Below are 24,390 nucleotides of genomic sequence, written 5' to 3' on the forward strand. Positions count from 1 at the left end.
TGATGCCGCCACAGCTGTGTTGTATTCCTGATGATGCATTTCATATTCTTTCTATAATGGATATCTTTCTAATTCAAAGTAGCTCATCTTTCCTAGAGTTGCTAAGAGCCCAGACTGGAGGCAAATTGCCTAGGTTTGAATCCTGGCTCCATCACTTATGAGCCCCGTGACCTTGAGCAAGATACTTATCTCTCGTGCCTCAGTTTCCTCACCTATGAGGTAATCAGCTCATAAAGTAATCGTAAGACTAAAAATAACAAAATGCCTCATGTATTTTAAGTATTGTATAAGTGTTTGCTATGATTTTTGCTGTTATTTTAACTGACGGGATGTTGGGATTGTTACTTTGGTTTTAAAGAAACTCATTAGAGGAAAAACAAAACCCAATGGTCTGGAGTTGATCAAATACAAGATGTGGAGCTAATTCCTTAGCAAGCTTTTATAATATAAAATGACATAAAAGAGACTCCTTTTTTAGGTCCCACGATGTTCCTTTTTTATTTTAGTGGTTGTTAGTATTTCTAAGGCAAAAATTTGAGTTTGCCTAATAAAGCAAGTATTTGACATATGAATAGAGTGGGTCAAGGGGCCCCCTCATGTGCCATGTGACATCCCTAGATTTCCTGTCTCCTCTTCAGGAAATCCCCTTTCTTATCTGATTCTTTTTATATATATTTATATATATAAATGGATGCAGTATGCTTGGAAGACCATGACTAGTTTTGGATTCAGATGAGAAGCTTTTGTAAAACGTGGGATACCTTGCTCTGGCTTATCTGTAACCTTGAACTCTTGCCCAATGCTGAGGGAGTGTGAGGGGCTGGTGGGGACAGGGCCCTGCACCCAGGAGCCAAAAGTCAGCAAGCCCAAGCAGACCTTAAAGAGGCCCTAATTGCCTTCTCTGCCTAAGGATTGTGGTGTGCTAGAAAGAACCCAGGATCGAGAATCTGTCAGGTCCAAGTTGCTCTTTTAGCCACGATTTAATTTCTCACGTCTTTATGACCTTTGGTTTCTTCACCTGTAAAATGAATACTTCTCAGTGTTGACACTGGGGATGAACCATCTATCTTAGATGCCGGGCTGTGTGCTCCTCCCACACTGAGCATGTTACACGGAGTTGATGAGTGCTTCCTGGGGGTGCTTCAGTCCCTCAAATCATAAATTTATCTCCAAACCTTCTTCCATATTCCAGGAATAGGTACACCTATTTTATTACAGAGAAGCATGCTAGTATGATTAATAAAAGACTTTCAAGGACAAAACTAAACACATTAGCATAAAATTATGTGGAGAAGTGGAATGGATATAAGTTCAACAAGAAAAATATAGGCTATATCATTTCCAAATATCAGATAAGAGTTTTCATATATTTTTACATGGTTGAAAATGAGTATCAAATTGTCCAAATATTTAGGTTCCATCAAACACATTTAAAAGTGATGTCCATTTTTAGTTTAAAATATTAACATTTACAATCTGCTAGAAATTACACCTTTGACAACTATTTCAACTATGTTGAAAAATTTTGGATGTCTTTAAAACAGGTGATAAAGTGCATAGCTTTTCCAAATTCTTTTTTGGGGAGCTGGAAGGCTATGAGCAAAAATGTTTGACGACCTGCAATTTAGAGTGTTTTGCAAATATGCTGACTGATTTCTATGAATTTTATTTCACAGGTTGTTGAAATAAAATATATCAATGAAATAAAAACATTTCAATGGAAAAACATTTCATTGAAATGTTTTATATTATGTTTGTTTAAATTTGTTTTTACTGGAAACCCTAAAGAACAATAACTACATTGACAGGTACATGAATTTGGCTCACCCTCCATCCTCAATGTGCTACTCAACCTGCTGCTATGTGGATGCTTGTTCAAAGCAAGTAGACCTCAGATTACTTACTAATCACTAGATGAAGGAAGACACCTTGTAGGGAACTACATTGACACATCTATTTTAAAACCTAATCTGTTCTCATTCTCTGCTGCCTCCTTCTCCTTCTGCTTTTTAATGTCCTTCCTCCAACCCCCCCAAAAGTGACAATGCTGGAGATTGCTTGGCAAGGAGGATGAGTGGGAAGGGAATATAACTAGAGTAATCCTTGGTCTTCTTGGTGAAGTTATTTTTATGGCCACCCAACTATCAGTGGGAAGAGAAAAGTGGAGAATAAATTAGTGTCTTCATTATCAGGGGAACCCTTTCTTGGTTGGAAAAAGAATGGCTGTCCCAGGAATAAATGGCTCACAGGAAGCACCTTCCATGAACATCTTTATATTCTTCTCTGTTGGTTACAAGAAAGACAGCATTCAGGGGCTGGAAATGGAGAGAACCTTCTGCCAGCTGTGTTTGTTGTGGGCAGAGGGACAAGTATTTCCTTTGGCAAAGGAATTGCAGGATATTGGGGTCCTTGGGATCCATGGTCAAAGATAGCATTATTTTGCTAGCACAGTGAGAGTCAGCAGTAGGGCAATTTATGGTAACAGCAAGAAGAACAGTCTAAGGGCTTTTCATACCACAGTAGCTGCACAGGAGTTGAGCATAATCCCCAGAAGGCTCCAGATTCTGAAGGAAAAGCTGAAAGCAAGTAAAGTTCGTTTCCTCCTTTGCCCTGGTAACCAACACCGGAGTCACATTTAACACAGAAAACTGGAAATTTAGCCATTAAGGAATTTAACTTACATCTAGGTATTTTTATTGATTTAAGTCATGTTCTAAATGATATCCACTCTTAAGTTTGTGGGCCAACATTGATAAATTGTGTTTGTTAGAGATTAATACTGATAAGTCTGTATGCACAGTTTTATCTTTCTATGTATACATACATATCCATACCCATGTATGTTTTATGGGACATATTTAACTTATGGCAGCTCCTTGTGCTAAATGTTCTGTTGATCAGCAATGCAGTCCTAGGGAAAGCACAGATGGTTGGTTCACTTTACACAACCAAGTCTTCAGACACCATCATTTATCACCCCAAATTGTAGGCACGGTGCCTAAGGGGAAATGACCAGTGTTTCTGGGGCTGCCCTTGCCAACTCAAGTTTCGAGGTGAGGGCAAAATGCTGTCACGTCTGAAAACACAAAGGTGGTCGCTGCAAGTGCTGAGCCCTGAAATAAATGTCTGTCTGTGTGCTTCCTGTCTCAGTATCCTCGACAACCATTTCTGGACTGGGAACTAATATTTCTCATTCTGATGATTTAAATATGTGTCCTCTGGTAGATGGGCCAAAGGAAACCTGAATGAATCACATTGTCTCATGGAGTCGCATCATAAGTCAGTCTGTCATGGTGTTTTTTGTTTTTTTTTTTTAGATGTTATTAAATTTCTTGGGGTGACATTGGTTAATGCAATTATATAGGTTTCAAGTGTTCAGTTCTGTAATACATCATCCGTATATCACATTGTGTATTCACCACCCAAAATCAAGTCTCCTTCTGTCGCCATATATTTGACCCCAGTCATGGTGTTAAATGACCAGGTTGGACACCCCTCGACTTTGTTGACTGTGGGGACAAAGAGCTTTGTAGTCAGTAGACTCTGTTGCCTTAGGTGAAAGCCATCTCCTGCAAGGGGCTTCCCTGTTACCTGCTTGGGATCAGAAAGTTGTGACTGGAGATTTCATGTAGAGATTGGGAATTGTTACCCCACAGTCCCAGCTCTGAGTAGCCCAGAGATACACACATCAAAGTGGGCCTCTATTTGCTTGTTTTTCTTGGCCAAGTGGGCGGAGGAATGTTGGAGAGCCCTGCACATTCCCGTAGCAAAGTAGGGCCCTGACTTGGTATGTTGTTCACAATCCCTTTCGGAGTGAATTCCACTGCAGATAAACTGGCTTGGGCACAAGTGTTCACAGCTGCATGAAGGATGTTGCAGGGGACATAATGGCTGCTGTGTGTGCTGGAGTACAAACAGTCCCACACAGGCCTGGGCCTGCAAAACAATGGGGTGACAAACAGCTTCAATACAATGCATTCATTTCCTGTAATAACATTGGGCTTAACAAGGCCCAGTAGGCAGGTTCCACATGACCAAGAGACACTCCACTTGAAGTCATCATTTCTGAGGCCTGCTGTTCGTTAAGAATGAAAGACACACATAAAAAGAAGAGAGATGGCGAGTGTTGAGGTTTTTCTTTTTCCCTGCAGAGCAAGATATAATTAAAACTATTTTTTCTTTTATACCCAGATAAAACAGTGTGGTAAAAATACTGGAGAGGTGTTAAAAGCTATTTCAATTTTAAGTCTTTCTGACATTAAATGCATGTGATTCGCTATCACTGCTAAAAATACTGGTGTGAGGCACCCTGGACTACTCTGCTTCCCAGCAAGCCAGTTGTCTCCCACGCAAGCTCACCTCTCTGCCGTGCCTGAGTTGCCATCCTCATGCAGGTGAAAGCCATATTGGGAGTTGGTTTAAGATAGCTCCCTAATAATGACGATAATGATAATGATAGCTAACATCTACCGAGCACTTACTGTGTAGCAGGCCTCGTTCTAATTGCTTGAATCCTCCTGAGAACCCTATCAAGTGGGTACCATTGTTAGTCTCATTTTGCATATCAGGAAACTGAGGCATGGAGAAGTTAAGCAATTTGCCCAAGCTCATAACTTCTAAGTCTCTCGAAATACATATCAAGGGCTTCCCATGAACCCACTTTGCTGGGTAGCATTCTACCTGTTCAGTAATTGCCTTGTCCCATGTCTGTGATGAAATGGCATCAATAGCTCTTGCACAAGAGAGGCATATCTTGAGGGGACATTGAGAGGGCTTCAAGGGTAGGGAGTGTGTTTGAGGGGATACTAGAGAAGAACCGGAAAGAAGTCTCTGGTGGTTGTTGTATGGGATCCAATGTTCTTTTGTGTGAGTCGGAGAAGAGAAAGTATTGGGAGCTACAGCCCCAACAATTCTGCTTATTTCCATGGCTGACGATTAATCAGACACAAGGAGACTCTCTATGGATCTGCTCAGAAAGCCAGGCCCTGTGCACAGAGTGCCCCTGACTGTTCAGGCTCGCTGGGCTGTCACTGAACATCGAATGTGCCTCAAGACTGTTCAAGGTGTTGAGAGAGTCTCAGAGAGGTCAAATAGTGGCAGTGGGTATGGACAGAGAAGATTGGAGGAAGCATCACCAAGACAGAAATATATACATAGAACTTTGGAACTGAAACTTTGGAACACAACTTTGGAACTGAAAGAAAGAACCTTTAAAACATCATTCAGCCATGTTCTCATTTTATCATTGAGAGGCTGAGGGGCAGGGAGGTAAAGTGCCCCAGCTAATGCCACTCAGGTGGTTCATAACAGAGCCTGGAGTAAAACCCAAGTCTGCTCTCTCTGCCTGCGTAAAAGAACATACCCAGTTAGAACCATCTGTTAAGGACTTACAGGAAACTGGAGGCTGTACTAATGAATGTCTTGGTGGGGGTGTGACAGGACAGGAAAGAAATAGAAGATATGATTCTCTGCTCCCGAGGCTTACAATTTCCCTGGGGATACATGTGATACATAAATGCAAGCTCCAATGGCCTAATCATGCCACTTCTCTTGTAAATCGAGCACACATGGAAAAACAAAGGAGACATGACTTCAAGGGATAATCAGGATAGGGAGGTGGTAACCCAAAAGGGTTTCTAGAAGTGCACCCTGTTCTACATTGAGGTAGCTCAGAGGGGTATGAATTGGCAGAAAGAAAGTAAAAAGCATTCAATGGAGAAATAAATACCACTTGTGCTGAAGGACAAAGGCACAATGAGAGCCATGAGTCCAGGCAGCAAACAGGTTTGTTTGGCTGGTCAGGAGAGTAATGAGCAATGATGTCATGAAAAGAAATGAAGCTTAAAAACATTCCTGTCATACCTTGAGGCAGCCGGCTGTCTGACAATTGAGAGTCTGAAGAATCTGACCTGGTTTGATATCTAAGGAACAAAACCAGTTGCGAAACAATGAAATTACATACATTGTTTTCCAGCACACCAAGTTAACAACCATTCAGCGATCATAATGCTGTTACCGAGCTGCATAAATCAGTCAAGAATGATGACGGGGCTTCTTACTAAGTTCTAGGCAGGATGCTGAGCTCCAGGGTTACAGTGAACTAGACAGACTCAAGCCCTGCTTGAGTGTGTCTTAACAGGTGTGTCCTGTCCTAACAGTTCTAGGAGAAAATTAGCAGCCTGTCTGTCATTCAAAGTAAGGAGACCTAGCAATTCTCAGAAGCAGTAAATAATCAATATGTTTCGTGGATGTTTAAATGAGTAAATAAAGCCACTGGGTTTATTCTGCTCTGTCATTGACTCAAGCAGAGAAACGGGCAGCCATGTTTTACGCTCCCTGCTGTGCTGGCATTATAGCTGCCTCCCTACTCCTTACCCCCATTTCTAGGCTGGCTCTCCCTGAAGAGACGCAAGGTTACTTTCCGATTATTGCATTGTTCTTATTGTGAACATTCCTGGCTCCCACTTTGTAAGACCACATCAGGGGGTGGACTTCAGTTGGAACAAAGCTGGAGGGGTCACAGCGAAGGGCTCCTGCAGCAGAGGGAGGAGCTTCTGTGAAGAAAGTCTGAGGTCATCATTCTCATCGACTCATTCTCCTTCTGCCCATTCAGGGACTAGGCATTCCCCTCAAGTTCTAAACTAGAGCAGACAGGAAGGACTAAGGTAGCAGGCAGAGGGTGGGTTGAACAAGGAAAGGATTTGAATTTTAATAAGGAAAATAACAGTAGTGCCTTGATTTGCGAGCATAATTTGTTCTGGAAACAAACTACTTGTATTGCAAGACATTGCTCTTTTACCACATTAAAATGTATGTATCTTGTTTTCATTGAAGGACAGAATGGATAGGATTCCCTTGTGTTGAGAGGGAGTTTGCGGTGGGGGCAAAGGGTGTGTCTAGATTAAAATAGGCCAGACCATCCCACCAGTTTATTTCAAGTAAACCAATTCAATTAAATAAACATTTCTTGGGTACTTAGTGTCAGAACCATTTATATTAAGTCTGGGGCACCTTAATGTTTTTCTTCTCCCAAAATGCATTTCTTATCATCATACACTTGAAGTTTCGAAATTGATGTATTTAGAAACTGGTATATGACATTAGTCCTTTTTTCTTTATTGCCATCCTTTGGTTTATTTGTTAACCCTTTTTTCTTCCATCATCAGTTTGGCTATGCTGTGGAAAGCCAAGGACTTTAGATTGAGGGACTTGCTCTGTGGCCTGCCGTGGAGCCAGCAGCAAGAATACACTCTGCGAACATTCAGGATAGTGTCAAAGTGGGGGTGTTGAAGTCAGTGGAGCAGCTGTGCCTTCCCATCTGCCTCTTTCTTCCTTTCAGCTCACTCCCTGTGGCAGATCGCAGATTCACAGTTTGAGGGTTGTGTTAAACTGGGTGCTCCCAGTTCTGAAAACCATTGTTTTCTAGGACCTACATGGAGAATTCTGTGTGGAGAACTCTTGGTCCTAAAGGGACTATGGCAGGAGTGGAGGGAGAAGGGGAAAAGGGAGCTTAGCAGAGTAATTGCTTCTCCAAGGGAAGAAAGGGCTGTTAGGGCAACTCAATTAGTCCCCACTTAAAAGGAGCTGCAGACAGCAAGGAGGACTTGGGCCATCCATCTTGGGATACCCTACTCCCAAATCTCTGTACTAAGAACTAGTCAACTAGGCATCATGCTAGGACAGATCTAATCACTACAAGGTTTACACAAGGTTTTCTTCTTTTTTTTTTTAAAGAAAAGTTGTTTTTTTTAAGATTTTTTTTATTGGGGAATTGGAAGATGGGAACAGCACTGGGGAATTAGGGGAAGGGGAACAGACAAGTTGCTGTCGTTTTGCTCTTCAGTCTAGTTGTGGAGGATGTTGCTTCACTGGCCCAAGTTGGCACTATCATTGCGCTCTTCCCGGGCGAGGCAGATCAGTCGCTGGCTTCTGGACGGCCGCTCACTGCAGCTTGAGGGCCGCTCACACTGGCTGCTGGCTACACACGGTAGCCCATGGCAACCCACAGCAGCAGGGACTGCAGCCTACGCCGGCGACTCACGGCAGCCCAGCTCCAGGTTGAGCTGTTGTTCAGCATCTTAGCTGCAGAGGGCGGTGTCACTGGCCCTCATATGTGGGATCCGAACCGGGGCCCTCTGGCATCCCAAGCCAGCTCTTAACCAATGTGCCACTTGGCGGCCCTACACAAGGTTTTCTGAACAAGTCTTAGACTAGAACCAGAAGGCTGTGGGCAACTGGGGCGTGAGAGAAAAGTCTGTGCTAATCAGTGGATGACAAATCAGTTTTGGCCCTGCCACTTACAGCTGTCCGGCTTTGGCAAATATTTAACTTTTTTGAGCCTCAGTGTACTCATCTGGGAAATGGGGAAAATACAGAGCAGGGTCTAAAGGCAGACAAGTTTAAATTTTTATCACTTCTAGCAGAAACTATTTACTTTCAACCTTCTCGAGCCTCATTTTCCTCTTGTATAAAATGGGGACGAATAATGATTACCTATGTCAAAGAGTTGTAAGAATTAAATATGATAATACATGTTAAATGTTTAAGACAGTGTCCAGCACATGGTATTCAATAAATATTAGCCATGTATATAATAGGATGGGTGTGAGAATTAGAGAAATGCCTCCAAAGCATTTAACATGCTTCCTGACCCATAGCTATCACGTGACTTTGAGCAACCAATAAATATTTGTTGAACAAATATCCAAAGGAAAAACATGTCTTTTCATCTATGAATCTCTGGCACCTAGCACTGTTATATAGTAGGTGTATTAGCTTTCTATTGCTGCTGTAACAAATTACTACACATTTAGTGCCTTAACAGCACATATTTATTACCTTACAGTTCTGGAGGTCAGAAATCCAACAGCTTTCAATAGGCTAAAATCGAGGTGTTGGCAGGGCTAAGTTCCTTTCAGGGCTCTAGGGGAGAATCCATTGTCTTACCTTTCCCAGTTTCTAGAGGCCTGCCCTTCTTGGCTGATGCCCCTCTTCCTCCATCTTCAGAGCCAGCAGTAGAGCACCTTCAAATTTCTCTGACTCTGACCCACTATTTCCACCATCACATTTCTTTCTCTGAGCCTGTGATGACAGTGAGCCCACCTGGACAAGCCAGACTAATCTCCCCATCTCAAGATCCTTAATTTAATCCCAGCTGCAGAGCCCCTTTTACCACATATGGCAACATATTCACATACTGTGGGATTGGGGTGGGGATATCTTTGGAGGACCATGTTCTCTTGGCCATAGCAGGAATGAATGAACAGCATGTCGCCTGCCTATCAGCACTTCCTTCTACAGCTTCTGCTCACCATGTGACCTTGCCCAATTTGTCTCATATTGATCAACTCTGCCCTGGACCTTCTATAAAGTCAAGGATATTAGACTTCCCAAAAGGCCTTTCCGGATGCTGGCAGTTTAGTTGCCGTGTCTCAGAGACAAGGATGCTTCCTGATGAAAATAGACGTCTCAGGCTATTTCTTGTTCCCAAGTGAATTATAGCATCTTGATGTTTGCTATTGCCAATTGGGTTTCCTTTCTCTCATTAACCGATTAGTCATCATAGCTGCACTATGAGGAAGACTGTTTGTCTCTCCTAGGTTTCTGGATGAGTAAAGCAAGGCCTAGAGAGGACCCACTGGGGCCCAGAAACATAGCTCTCTGTTGCAGATGTCAGAATTACTTGTGTTCTGAATTGTAGCTTCAGTATTTCACTTCTTTGTGTCTACCTAGAAGAGTGGAACCTTTTAGGTCTTAACTGTTTAAGTTACAGCTTAGCGTCATGGTAAGATCAAAATCCTCTGTGTTCCCACTCCATTGGGGCACTTTCTTGAAGCCAGCTGTAAAAAGAGTGTTTATGAACTTGTGACATTAAGCTACCAGGGACACAGCACCTCTCCTGTGGTTTCTGGCCAGCATGGAAATGACTTATCAAGTAATTCTGGCTTCCTGATTAAAAACTGGAACTTCTTTTAACAGTTTTAACTCTATAGTCAGTTCAAAGGTGGCTGCCAAAATAATTTGTACTTAAAAATAAAAAAAAAATAAGCCATCTCTTCAAGTTAGAAGAGCACCATTTTAACCATAGTTTTGATTAGGGTAAGTTTAAGAACTAAGATTTTTTTTGCCCTTGTAACAAAATCAAGGGTCAGGCAAATATTACTTGGTAGTAGAAATATTCAGTAATTATTTCAAACACAATTGTGAGATGCAAGGACTGAGATGGAGCTGAAGGGAATGCTCGGAATTGAATTATAAGAAAAGTGTCAGCATTAAGTATTTACATGCGACCATATATTTGTATATGGCTTATAACTGTGTTGAATAATACTAAGTGCTAAGAATTTTACATATATTATCTCGTTGAATCCTTACACTAAGAGTTAGGATTTGTCTCCATTTACCTGAAGTTCAGAGAGGTTAAGGCCCTTGTCCGTGGTTCACAGATAGCAAATAGGAAATCAGGATTCAAACATGGGCCTGCCTATCTCCAAAGCCTCTGCCTTCAACCTCTTAGTATTACACTCTCGAGAGTTGGAGGAACAGGGTTAGTTCAGTGCTCTCATTTTAAGTATGAGCTCTAGAGAGGTTAAAGGATGTGTTGCTAACATAGTACGAGGTGATTAAAACCGTAGAGTAATTTCTAATAAATTTGTTATCGGTTGTTTCTAAGGAATATGAAGAAAGCTTCTTTATTAGCTTTTAGACTTCAGGAAGCAAACCCACAGTCTAGGGCAGCTCTGGGGTTGCTGAGGCCGGACAGAAAATGCCTTTGTTTGAGTAAGACAGGCTGGAATGAGTTAGATGGGAGATTGTCTTGGAGCTGAAAGGGTGACCTGCCCCCTATTAGTCACAACTGTCAAGCTTGGGCTTGAGCCGCAGTGGGTTGTGGAGGCAGGGCACAAAACCAGGAGCCGGCTGGGAGTGCTGAGAGGCCATGGGGCCTGTGCTGTGGGGTGAGCTCAGGTCTAGAAGGCAGGTGAGCAGACAGAGTCTCTGCAGGCCAAGACAAGGTGGCCAGAAGCCAGCCGATCAGTCAGGACTGACCTCGGCCCCTGAGGCGCCAGCACCCAGCAGGCCCAGTCTGGAGGCTCTGACTGTATGTAGCCTGTTTTGGGGCCTGTGCACACGAGCCCTGTGCTAGAGCCACACCACAGGTGTCCATGTTCAAGGCTAGGGCAGATTCCTGGGAGCAAGCTTGTACCAACCTCTCCAAATGTATTTTGGAAAATGCCATACTTGAAAGATAGCTGGTTTCTTTATTTCCAGAAATGAAGCAAGAATCTATGTAATTTTTTAAAAAAACATGCCTCATTTTATATCTAGCATTGAGTCTGTCAAGATCATTGTTTGATTTAAATATAGTCATTCTTAAAATATTCTATTGATTTATAAAGGGCCAATATCTAGAATATTAAAGGGCCCTATTAAATAGACAGGTATTGTTAAGGGCCACTGCCTACTATATATTAAATAATAAATATTTGTTAAATGAATGAATGAATGAACCTGCACTGACACAAAGAGAAGGCCGATACTGTTTGGAACTCTGTTGGGAGTCCTACATAAACTACCCCACACTCAAAAAACTAGCAAACAAACAAACAAAACAAAACAAAACAAAAAAAACCTAGAAACTAATCCATAGGTGAAATACTTAGTATATTTGGAAAGTAGAGAAACCATCTCCCTACCCACAAAAATGAAATTTAGACTTAAGAAAAACCCTGGATGAGGGTAGCAAGTGCAGAAGCATAGAAAAGCTTTGATGAAGGTCACTTACAGCCTTTCTGCCTCTTATCTTCTTACAGACCTGAGAGCAAAACCAGGTTTATTCAGCTGTCAAAAGTCTGTATGTACCTGCAGCAGGTTAGGAAATGAGTTAAGTGCCAGGTGATTGAATGTTGCACGTGGGAGTATCTGAAACTGAGATTTTCGTCATTTTGACTCTGCCTTAAACACCCACATGACAGAAATGGCCCACAGTGCACTGGCTCAGCACGAGGGGAAAAAAGAGAAACTAGGAGAATATTAGAAGATACTCTGGTATTTGTACTACGTACCATTCCCTTCTTTGCAGGTTCTTTTCTCTTTATCAAAAAAAAAAATGAATCACCCATCCCATTTTATGATTATTAACACTTTTCTAGGTGCGTGAGGGTAGGAGTGAATTGCAAGTTTCAAAACCTTTTAGGAAATACAGTGCACAATTCCATTCTTTTTTTTTAAATGAAATTTATTAGAGTGACAATGATTAGTAAAACATAATTTTTTTTCAAATTTCACTTCTAAAAATCCTCCTGCCAGAAATCTGGGAACTTCTATGCAATCAGGTTATCAGGTTTTGTTTGTTTGTTTGTTGTTGTTGTTGTTTAGCTGAGCCATCCTGCCACCTGTTGGCAGCTCAGTGGCAGCTTAGCTCAGGCCGGGAATCGAACCGGTGACCCTGTTGCTCAGAGCTCGCACTCTTGAGCGGGCTCTTAACCAACTGAGTCACTCGGCTGGCCCTGCAATCAGGTTTTAAGAGGGTACATTAGGTAACATTGAGGCAAGTACAGAAAAAATCATGACATCTGTTATTTTTAGGACAACTTGGAGACAACAGAAGGTTTCCATTCCTCTCTCACCACAATGGGAAATTTTAAAGTAAAATAAACATTGGGAATTAAAAACTTTTCTGAGGAAATAATATTTATTTATAATTGTGGTAAAAATACATAACATAAATTTATCATCTAAACCACTTAAGTGTACAGTTCAGTGGCATTAAGTACATTCATACTGTTGTACAACTGTCACCACCATCCAGCTCCAGAACTTTTTCCAGTTGCAAAATAGAAACTCTGCACCCATTAAATAACTCCCCATACTCTCCCAGCTCCTGGCAACCACCATTCTACCTTCTGTTTCTATGAATTTACTACTCTAGGTACCTGATATAAATGGAATCACACAGTATTTGTCTTCTTGTCACTGGTTTATTTCCCTGAGCACAATGTTCTCAAGACTCATCCATGTTGTAACATGTGACAGAATTTCCTTCTTTTTTAAGACTGAATAATATTTTATTATCTGTATCTACCATTTTGCTTATCCATTCACTCATTAATGGACAATTGGGCTGCTTCCACCCCTTCGCTATTGTGGATAGTGCTGCTATAAATACGGGTGTGCAAGGAAATAGCAATTTCTTAACCTGGGGTAGGTAATATGATGCTCAGGGGAAAATGAGTTGAATTAAGGTCTCAATGAGGGGAGGAAATGGAGGAGGGGAGATACTGGTGAATCTTTGCAACGTCACCAACATTTGCAACTATGTCAAGACCTCAAAAAATTTTGCTGTAAGCATCTTCAAGTGTATGTACTAGTTTCTCTTCAAAACAAAACAATCTTAAACCAAGTCATTTTCTTCTTGGGCTTGAGGACCGTATTTAATCTTTAATGAAATATTCAGGAGTAAAAATTGAAAGAGGAAGTAGAAATATTATATTTATTAAAACCTGGCAAACCACCAAAGATTCGAGTGCACCATCCATTTATTAGGAAGCTAAAATAGTCCCACACAATGAAAAGTATAAAATAGGTTTTGTTGAACAGCATATTATCTATAATCAATATTAATCTATATTAGATGTCAATATCTTTGTTACTAAAATTCATTTTGATACTCCTAAGTATCTGGAGTCAATTATTATCTTGTTGTCTGCCCAGTTTGATTACAGTGCATTTTTAAAGTCCTGGAGTATTTTTTTCCCCAGCAAAATGGAAATGCAAACAGATGGAGAGTAAATAACAGGAGCTAATGTTAGTCTTTTTCTGCCTGAAGAAACAATAGTAGAAAATTTTAAGTGGATCTTATTTAAGTCAATGTAATTCCTATTGCAGGCAACAAGTCTATTTCCCCCTTCCCATTTCAAAGGTTAATAAAGGACTAGACTAAAGCAGGAATATTTAAAAATCCAGGGACATGTTTCAAGAACCTTTAGTTGTATGAATGTCATGCATAATTTATCTCTGAAGGACTGTGAGTCACAAAGGATGTGAAAAACATCTGGGTAGAAAAAAATAATTTATCTTGCAACATCTGATCCTTATCTTCTTTTTAATGGCTATCAAGGAGACTAAAAAGCCTTCATAACATAAAATTCACTAAAAGAAATATTGTTCTGCATGTGAAGTGTGTACGACTGATATTTTTGCTGTCTTCTAATTAATTCACAATTATTTCTAGCTTTCTTTCTTTCAAGGTTGGACTAATTCAGAAGAAATTAATAGAAGATTCTCAGGAACCAATCATTATAAAAAATTATTTTTCAGTCTTGGACCACATTCCTGCACATGTTAATCTTTAGGAAAAAAAAATTAAGATGCCAGCGTTAGACTACATGAAGAGAGCAACTCAAAGAAAAATGGAAGTCTGCCAATTGCAGGAACATGTCCAGAAAAATCACTTACTGTAAAGAACATCCTCTCTTCTTATATAAGCTACCAGATGTTGTTGAACTGAATTTGAAAGAGAAAAAAATAAAAAGCTGATGAGTCATAGGGTGCAACCACAGTTAAGAAAAGTTTAGCAGCTCTCTTAATTAAAGCACATTGTGGTATGTGTAACAAGCAATGTTAAAAAATGAGAAAATGTAGATTCTGTACTGAATGGAAATTTAAATTTATGTATTCAAAATACTATTTAAGCCATAATGATGCTGAAAATGATGCTATTTGAATGATATTGAACATAGACGCCATTTAAGTGAACAGTGGTTAAATACACAGCGTGTGATTTAAAAACTACATTAGGAGAAACAGTATGGAGGTTCCTCAAAAAACTAAAAATATAACTACCATATGACCCAGCAATTCCACTTCTGGGTTTATCTGAAGAAAACGAAAACACTAATTTGAAAAAATATATGCATTATGTCCATTGCAGCATTATTTACAATAGCCAAGATATGGAAGCAATCTATGTGTCCATTGATAGATGACTGGATAAAGATGTATATACAGAGGGTGCCAAAAAATGAATACACATTTTAAAAAAGGAAAAAACTGTATTAAAATTGTAATACTCAATATATACTGATAACAAAAGATGAATACAAGTCACGTTTGACTTCTGCAATTACAAGAGGTGCTCAAAGTGGTTACCATCAGTGTAATTTTAATACAGGATTTCCCTTTCTTAAAATGTGTAAACATTTTTTGGCACCCTCTGTGGAATATTGCTCAGCCATAAAAAGAGTGAAATATTGCCATTGGTGACAACATGGATGGATCTAGAGGGTATTATGCTAAGTGAAATGAGTCAGGTAGAGAGAGGCAAATACCAATGATGTCACTTCTATGTGGAATCGAAAAAAAATAAAACAAATAAACGAATAGAATAAAACAAATAGAGAGAACAGATTTGTTGTTCCCAGAGCGTAGGAGGGTGAAATGAGGGGTCAAGAGGTACAAATTTCCAGTTATAAAATAAACAAGCCCTGGGGATATAATGTACAGCATGGTGACTATGGTTAATAACATTGTATTGCATATTGAAAGATGTTAAGAGAGTAAATCTTAAAAGTTCTCATCATAAGAAAAAATAAATTTGTAAATTTGTATGGTGACATATGGTAACTATTGTGGTGATCCTTTGGCAGAGTATAGAAATATCAAATTATTATGTTGCTCACCTGAAACTAATAAATGTTATATGACAATTACACCAAAAAAACCCCCAAACCCCACATTAGAGCCAATCTATCTAAAAATATCTCGGGAGACATAGCTTTTGATAACGTTATCAAGTAGGTACTGACAGAGAAATTCATCAGCATGTATATTTTAAACACCAGAGAAAAATGCCTGTTACATCTGCCCATTTAGAAAATCTTAATAGCTTCATATAGTTGAAAGAACTTTGAGAGATCTGGGCCATCACTTCTATGTCCCTCCACTTCCTTCTGCACCTCAAAATACATTTCAGAGAAATCTGTTGGGTTTTTTGGTTTGTTTGTTTTTTGTTTTTTGTCAAAGTTTAGTATTACAGTGTCTGATCAAACAGAGAATTGAGAAAATGTCCTCCGTATAGCGGAATAAATCCAGGTGCCATGTTAGGCCATTCCTTCTCTTTCATTCCAGTGCAGGGTAGGAAAACTTGGACTTGGTTTTCAAAAGTGGGGATTCAGCCCTTCACCTCCTATGTGTTTAAATGAAACCTTAACAGCCCCAGATCTCCACCTTTAGCCCTAGATTTCTCTCCACACTCCTTTATTCTGTCTTTGGAGACTTAATACCTTATTTTCTTTGCAATTTTCTGCTCTCCTTATTCTCTACATTGCTTCTTAAAACTTCTTATTCCCAGAACTAGTGGTGGTACTCTAGAAAGAGTATTAACGCTTAGATCAACAGGAGAAAATAGCTTTATTAGCACCATGTCATGCAATTAACAAATATTTATTAAATGTCTATTATGTACCAATCATTGTGTTGGCACTGGTGACAACGATGAAACGACACATTTCCTGCTCTGTCACTTATGCAGATGTCTCCAGAGTTGGGTCTTCATATCTTGAGGTGGATACATAGGACACATGAGCATGGGCAGAAAATACTAAGACTTCTATTAATGTTTCCTAATTTAAGTCTAAAAATAAGAAACTAAGTCTTACTAGCATTTAACATATGGACTGCCATGGGAGCCCTCACTTAGCCCATACGTCTGATGTCACATGTCAAGTATAGTATTTAAAATAGTTGGAGCCTACAATATTGAAGGGTTGACGATACGAGGTGCTTGTCACACATGTTTCTGACTAGATTGATTTGGGATTGCTTACCTAATTGTATTTTCTCTAACAGCTTTATTGAGGTATAATTGATATGTAATAAGCTGCCCATATTTAAAGTATACAATTTGATCAGTTTTAACATATGTATATACCCGTGAAACCATCACCAAGATCAAGATAATTCAACACTGATAAAGTTTCCTCCTGCCCCTCTGTAACTATTTCCTCCCACCCCTCCCTGACTTTCTTCTCCCATCCCCTGTCCCCTGGCAACCACTGATCTATGTTCTGTCGCTATACATCGATTTGCATTTCCCAGAATTTTATGTAAATGGAATCACACAATATGTTCCCTTTTTTGTCTGATTTCTTTCACTCAGCATAATTATTTTGAGATTCATCTATTTTTTAACATGTATTTAGTAGTTCATTCTTTTTTATTGCTGAGTGGTATTCTATTGTATAGATAAACCACAATTTCTTTATCTATTCACCTATTGATGGACATTTGTAATGTTTCCAGTTTTGGCAATCACAAATAAAGCTGCTATGAACTTTTATGTGCCTTTTTCTAAACATATGTTTTGTTATATCCATGACAGGCCTCTTTTGAATACAACAAACACTAAGGATTTGTGCAGTCACTCAGCTATGTAGTATAAGTCATTTTCTCAGGCTATTGATGAATATTCTTCAAAAGCCTTGTTAAAACAAAGATAAGACAAGTCATATCAATTTCTTTTTCCAGTCCACCAACTCTGTCACTCAATATTCGAGGATTAGATAAATCACAGCAGTTATCATTGTAAAGCCTTGTTGGTTGGTATTCAGTAATCTGCTGTTTTAAAAATGTCTATTAATTGATATGATCACTGCTTTCAGGAAAAGATTATATTTATATAGTTCAGTTCACCTAGGAATATTTATTGTATTTTAAAGAGCCCTCACCCTGGTTTAGCTTCTTGACCAAATTATTATGCAATTTCTTCATATAAAAGTGGATCTGCTTCTAAAAATGAATTTACATATATAGAACACTTGGTAAGCCAAAACGATGGAACTATTTCAAACTTAAGAATCTTAATAGAAATAAAACTGCTCTTTTGACACTATCAGGGGGCAAACATGTAATTCTACCTTTATAATGAAAGTGTGCTATTGTCTGGTATTGTTCTTTTTATCATTTCATATTCTCCCATGTGGCTTGGTAGTATTCTGTAGTTCTTAAGAAGCTATGTAAGCAGGCACATTTTCAATGATGTGCTAGGACCACTGAAATCGGCTCCTTCACTAATCTTATTAGTAGAAAATGTGCAGGGCACACACCTTTCTGTGGAAGACTTCATCTTCAGTTTTTGGAAGATGGCCGCAGCAATATATATCCCATTCCACTTGCTCTTACAATATGATGCTGCTACCCTTCCATTGAGTGGTGGCAGTCTATATTCCCTCCCCTTGGACTCAAACGAATCTTCATAACTGCCTTGACCAACAGGATGTGGTGGAAGTGAGCCTGTCAAGTAAAAGCCACTATGGCTTCCACCTGGTCCTTCCTGTGTTTGTCTCTGTCTGCACTTGCTTCGGAACCCAGTCTTCATGTTGTGAGGAAGCCCAAACCACCTAGAGACGCCATGCGTAAGAATTCCAGCTGATAGCCTCAGCTACGTTTCCAGCTAATGGCCAGCATAAACCAGTGGATAAGCCTTCAGATCCGAGCTACCTACAGAACTTTCTGTGATCACAGAAGTTTTCAGTTTGTGCTGTCTAATATGGCAACTTACCACCACATGAGTCTATTGAACAATTGTAATGTAGCTAGTGTGAAAAAGAGAATGAATTTATAATTTTATTTAACTTCAGTTAATTTAAACTTAAAAACTACATGTGGCTACTCGTTGCCCCAAGGGATAGTTTAGCTTCACAGCCTTTGAGTCTTCCAGCTGAAGCAAGACACCACAGAGCAGAAGCAAGCCACCCCTACTCTTCTCTCTCCATATTCCTCACTCTTGTAAGCCATGAGAGGTAATAAATGATTATTGTTGGTTTAAGCAACTCACTTTTGAGATGATTTGTTACACAGCATTCAATAACAAACATGCTGTCTATGGGTTTTATTTGCTTTTTGTTCTCTACAGCAAATAAAAATGTACAAGTCTCTCCCATCTTTTAAAACTCCCCTAGCCATGGTTATGTGTCTCTTCTCTTCACAGCCGTTTTCTTGACTGAGTCATCTATACTGACCATCCTTACTCACAGCTTATTTACTAATCAACACCCACTAGGCTCTGGAAACAAATGAGGTCAGAGTAACCTAAGTTCAGGCTTACTTCTCCCACTTGGAAAATGCAGGACTTCAGCACCCCACCTTCCCTTCATTATCTCCCCTACTTATTTCTGAGCAAAGCCTACTTTGGCTGAAAAAGCCACTTGCAAAAAAATCCCTTCTTTTTGAGCAGACTAGAAAAATGTACCCTTTTTAGAAAAAGACACCCCTGCTAGAGGGTTGATGCAGACCCTCAGCCAGAGTCTACAGCTTGGCAAGTGGAGTGTGGGCTGGGTTTCCCTCGGTCAGGTGCCCCTGCGCAGGGCACCCACAGCAGAAGCTGTATAGCATGTGCAATAGCCATGTTTGTGGGATATTCAGCGCTTTCTAACATGTCCGTCACCATTCTGCTCATAGGCTGCTCATGAAACCTCTGGAGGGTGGCATCTTGTGAAGCACCCTGGATGTGGACACCCTTTCCAGCCCAGATTGCTCCCCAAACTGCAGAATCCCTGGCACCCTAAAACAGAGCTATTTTCCTACTCCTCCATGCGCCAAAGCTGTGCCATGATCCTCAATGAAATGTGGAGAATGGCCTGTCTGAACCACCGTGTGGCACGAAGGCTATGGCACAAAGACTACCATGAAAACAACTCTTTCAGCCAGTGTCCTTGTCTACTCCTCTCCACAGGGTTGAGAACCAATCATGGGGTATGACTGGGGTCTGGAAACAATGTCGCCTGCTCCATGTACACCCTCTTTCCATTTTCTGCACACCTCCCAGCATCAATGTGCAAAAAATCCCTTCTACAATCCTCTTTTTCCCTTCATGAAACTATTGGGTTGTCGGAAAAGTCATGACGTATATTTTTTTCTATGTTTTTTGTTGCAAAAATGCGTCATGACTTTTCCGACAACCCAATAGTCTGCCCCCAGTCCTCAGATGTCATCTGGTGATCCCAAAGCAACTTTATTATTGCATAGTAAGTAAAACTCCCAAATGCTATTTTTGCTCAAATTAGCCAGACATCTGGGCAAAGGGTGTGAGTTAGGAGTTCGATTTCCTAGAACATGCTATCTCTATCTCAGAAGACCGAAAACATGGCAAACATGCTATATCCAAAGACATTCAAAACTTAAGTGAGGTACATCAGGATTTGACTACAGTTGACTCTTGAACATCGTGGGGATTAGAGGCACCAACCTCTATGCAGCTGAAAATCCATATATAATTTTGACTCCCCTCAAAACTTAACTACTAATAGCCTTCTGTTGACTAGAAGCTTTACTGATAACATAATCAGTTGATGAACACATATTTTGTGTGTTATATGCATTATATACTATAGTCTTACAATAAAGTAAGCTAGACAAAAGAAAATGTTAAGAAAATTGTAAGGTTCATCTGAGTTTTTCAAATTATCACAAATCTCCAAAACATTTCCCAATATATTTATTGAAAAAAATCTGTGTATGCATGGGCTGGTGCAATATAAACCTTGTTTGTATTGTTTTGTATTGTTCAAGGGACAATTGTTTGCAGTTCACATTGGGGGTACATGGTTCAAAATGAGACACATTCCAGTCCAGGAAGAAAGGTCCACTTTATAATGAGGGGTTCTAATATGGAAGATCCCAAAGTATTACTAATTGTGTTACTGTATTACTGTCATAAAAGTATTACTAATTATGTTACTGTTTTACTGTAGTAAAAGTATTACTAATTATTGTTAACTGAATCCAAATTTTTCCAATGAAACATAACACTCACATTTTCTTCCCCCTACTCATCAGATTTGGAACATTAAATTAATTGGTTACTAATCAGGTAATAAGCTTTTACATTTTTTAATCGAGGTTGAATAAACTCTGTGGTGTCAGAGTTTTGCAAGAGAAAAGGAAATACGATTTTTCCCAAGATGACATTCCTGAATATCACTGTCAAAATGTTATTTGACAGGAAAAAATTGCAGGAATAATTAAACTTCTTGTGTATGTAGTGGATTTTTCTTTTTTCTTATTTTTTAAAAAGATTTTATCGGGGACTCGGGGAAGGGGACAGACAAGTTGTTGTTCTTCAATCTTCATTGTGGAGGGTGCCATCACCATCTGGCTGCCTGTAGGCAGCTCATGGCCTCTAAGCTCAAGGTGCTGTGTTCAATCTTAGTTGTAGGTAGGCGTAGCCCCCATCCCATGTGGGAGTCGAACCGGCAGCCTTGTTGCGAAGAGTGCACGCTCTACCCACTGAGTCATCCAGGTGGCAGCTCAGCTCAAGGTGCCAAATTCAGTCTTAGTTGTGGGTGGGCATAGCCACCATCCCATGCGGGAGTCGAACCTGGCAGCCTTGTTAAGAGCGTATGCTCTATCCACTGAGTCATCTGGGCGGCAGCTCAGCTCAAGATGCCAAGTTCAGTCTTAGTTGCAGGTGGGCATAGCCCACCATCGAACAGGCAATCTTGTTGTTACACCAGCTGAGCCATCCTGCCACTCGTTGGCAGCTCAGCGACAGCTCAGCTCGGGCACAGCGTCACTGGCCCAAGTGGGAATCGAACCGGTGGCCCTGTTGCTCAGAGCTCACGCTCTTAAGCCAACTCTTAACCAACTGAGCTACTTGGCTGGCCCAGATTTTTCTTTTTAAACAATAATTAGTACAAATCCTTCTTAAAATCTTGTGTAGATAAATTTCCTTTTTAATTTGAATAAACATAAAGTCCTCAAGAAATTATACTGATTGTTACTAAAATTCAACACTTTACAGAAAATATTTCAATAATACATATTTTGTAAATAATTTTATATTGATAATCAAATGTGTCTGAATTGTTTTAGGTCCTCTGATATTATATACATGTGGCAAAATGAAAAACTGTGCTTAGAATATTAATTTTGATAGTTCAAGAAATAGGCCAATTAGACAGAATTAGCAATCTATAACTTGGATACTGGTTCCTCTATGGAACAAAGCTAAAAGGAATTCCCTTTGCCCGTTTCTCCCTAGGGATATCTGGGTGTGGTTTATTTTCTTCTCTGGATGAAACAAAAACATGCAGGAAAATCTTCTTCTACAACAAAAATTCCTTGTTCTTACAAACAAGTTTAAGGAGAAAAACGAAAAAAGCAGCAGATCAAGGCTGGCTTAATCGTTTGCTTATACTTGTGCATATATTGGATTTTTTCCAAGTTAACAAAAATAAAGCCACAGGGAAGATATATGCAGTAGTATATTTAAGCTACCACACATTTTAATGGCTGAAAGTATACAAAAAATATGAAGGCGGAAGAAAAACAGTAAGCAGTTATGAAACATAACAAGGTTTCTTATTCTTTATTAGTTTAAAGGAAGCTAGAACCTGATAACAATATGCCACATATGGTTCAGAACCAAACAAAGACCACTTAATTATTTATTTTGCATTTGCTCCTTTTAGGAAGTGAGAAAAAACAGCTCTATTGGCACTCAAGTTTATTTTCAATTAAAGTCCCCATAAATTAGAAAACATCTCATAAAACAGGGAAAATGGAAAAAAATGTTATTCAGAAAAAAACGTTAAGTATGCTTTTTTTTCTGTAGTGCCTTGGATTGTGCGCTCAGTCTCATAAGGCCACTTAAAATAATAATTCAACCTCTGTGTTCCTGTTTAGGATAATACATAATAGTGTTTTTTCCTTTGGTGCAAATAAGAGGAAAAATTTATACTTGCTTAGTTTTGAGCATTGAAAACACTTGCCCCTCCCCCCAAATTCTGCCATTTGCTCATGTCCCACAGGAATAAAAGGATGCCACTTAGAAACCAGGGCCTTGCTGCCATTGTTTTTTTTTCTAATTAAAATTCGGAGTATTAAGCACAGTTGAATACATCCATGCATACATGACATACCGTTATTACACACCGGAAGCTCCAATAAAGAGCACTGAGCAAAGCCTCATTTCATAACATCATTAAGATTCATTGTATGCCGCAGTTCAGAAAGGCTTTGTCAAAGCAGATAATAATGGCCTGTCAGAAAAGCGCAAACAGAAATTTATATTAAATTGTCCTTTCCCTCCTTTTTTAGTATGGGAATCTAGTTTCCAGTATATAGATTCAGAGCTTAACTTCAACGGCTTCCTGGTTCTTTAAGATTGTGAAATATTACCAAAATAGAGTATATAGATATATAAAAAGTTAAGTAGAAATATTTGAGTAACTAGGTGGGGGTATAGTAATCGAGCACAATGACTGTATCAAAACAAAAGAAGGTGTGGCTCAGGAGTGTGAAGGTAGATAGAACTCTTAGTCACAAGGTGGAGTGTTTAATTTGGAGCAAGTCAAATAAACGTATTGCTTTCTTTTCCTTGAGAACCTTTGATACTCTTTATATTTTATAATCTCAGAAAAGAAAGCTCTCTCATTAAAACATTTTTTTTTTCCTTTTCTATCCTGCTGAGTGAAGACGCCTGGGGACATAAACTTTACATGCTGGCTTCCTGAGTGCAGTCGTAAGGCGTGATGTTATCTGGAGATTTGATGGGGAGAATTTAATTCTTTAGACTCGATACTTTTCTTTGCCGTGTTCATTGATCACGCATATGTGCTGAAATGACAAAGGATTAATTTTTTTCTTTTTCAATTACAGTTGACATACAATATTATATTACTTTCAGGTGTACAACATAGTGATTAGACATTTATACAACTTACAAAGTGGCCACCCGATAAGTCTTATACCCATCTGACACCATGCATAGTTATTACAATATTACTGACTATATTCCCTTAAAAATGCATCAGTTTCTTAACATATGAGATGCAGAAAATGTTATGCAGTAATAACAGAATGTCATCTGGTAATTGGTTACTGTTCATTTAAAAATGTGTGTGTGTGTGTGCGTGTGTGTGTAAAATCTAAAGAGACATTCAAATGCTTGACAAAAATTTCTTCATTGTTTTAGTTTTGAGCCCTTTTCTGAATTTAGCTCCCTGGATCTATAACAACCAGAAATGCTGAGTGAGCAGTACTGGTTAGCTATAGTGGAGATAGATGTCTCCTACTGGTAAAATTACAACCTCTAGGGTGAATGGAGAAAGAGCCATACAAAAAATAATAATGACTCTAATTTGACCCTTTTTGGGTAGCAAGAAATGTATCAGGAATATTTTGATTGCAGTAAACAGAAATGAAGTCAGGCTAATGTAAACAAAAGAGGGGGGTTTATTGGTAGGATACTAGGGTAGTAGAAGCAAAGGCAGGGCTGAGCAAGAAGGAACTGGAAGGCAGGAACAGGGATAGCTCTGGACTTCAGCCCATGGCTTAAGCCCAAAAATCCCTTGACCTCTGTGATTTTGGGTTAAGTTTCTTTTTTTTTTTTTT

General features: G+C 39.5%; 1 protein-coding gene across 1 annotated transcript in view; it reads right to left on the minus strand.

Moving 5' to 3' along the window:
• Nucleotides 1-22,332: 22,332 nt before the first annotated feature.
• PRTFDC1 (phosphoribosyl transferase domain containing 1) overlaps nucleotides 22,333-24,390 on the minus strand; it is a 101,155-nt gene continuing 99,097 nt past the window's right edge. The window contains exon 9 of the mRNA XM_019668337.1: nucleotides 22,333-23,613. Within this exon, the coding sequence (XP_019523882.1) occupies nucleotides 23,566-23,613 (48 nt within the window). The 3' untranslated portion in view covers nucleotides 22,333-23,565. The remainder of the gene's footprint in view (nucleotides 23,614-24,390) is intronic.

Source organism: Hipposideros armiger, unplaced genomic scaffold (genome assembly GCF_001890085.2).
Source record: "Hipposideros armiger isolate ML-2016 unplaced genomic scaffold, ASM189008v1 scaffold_524, whole genome shotgun sequence".
In the NCBI taxonomy this organism is placed as follows: Eukaryota; Metazoa; Chordata; class Mammalia; order Chiroptera; family Hipposideridae; genus Hipposideros; species Hipposideros armiger.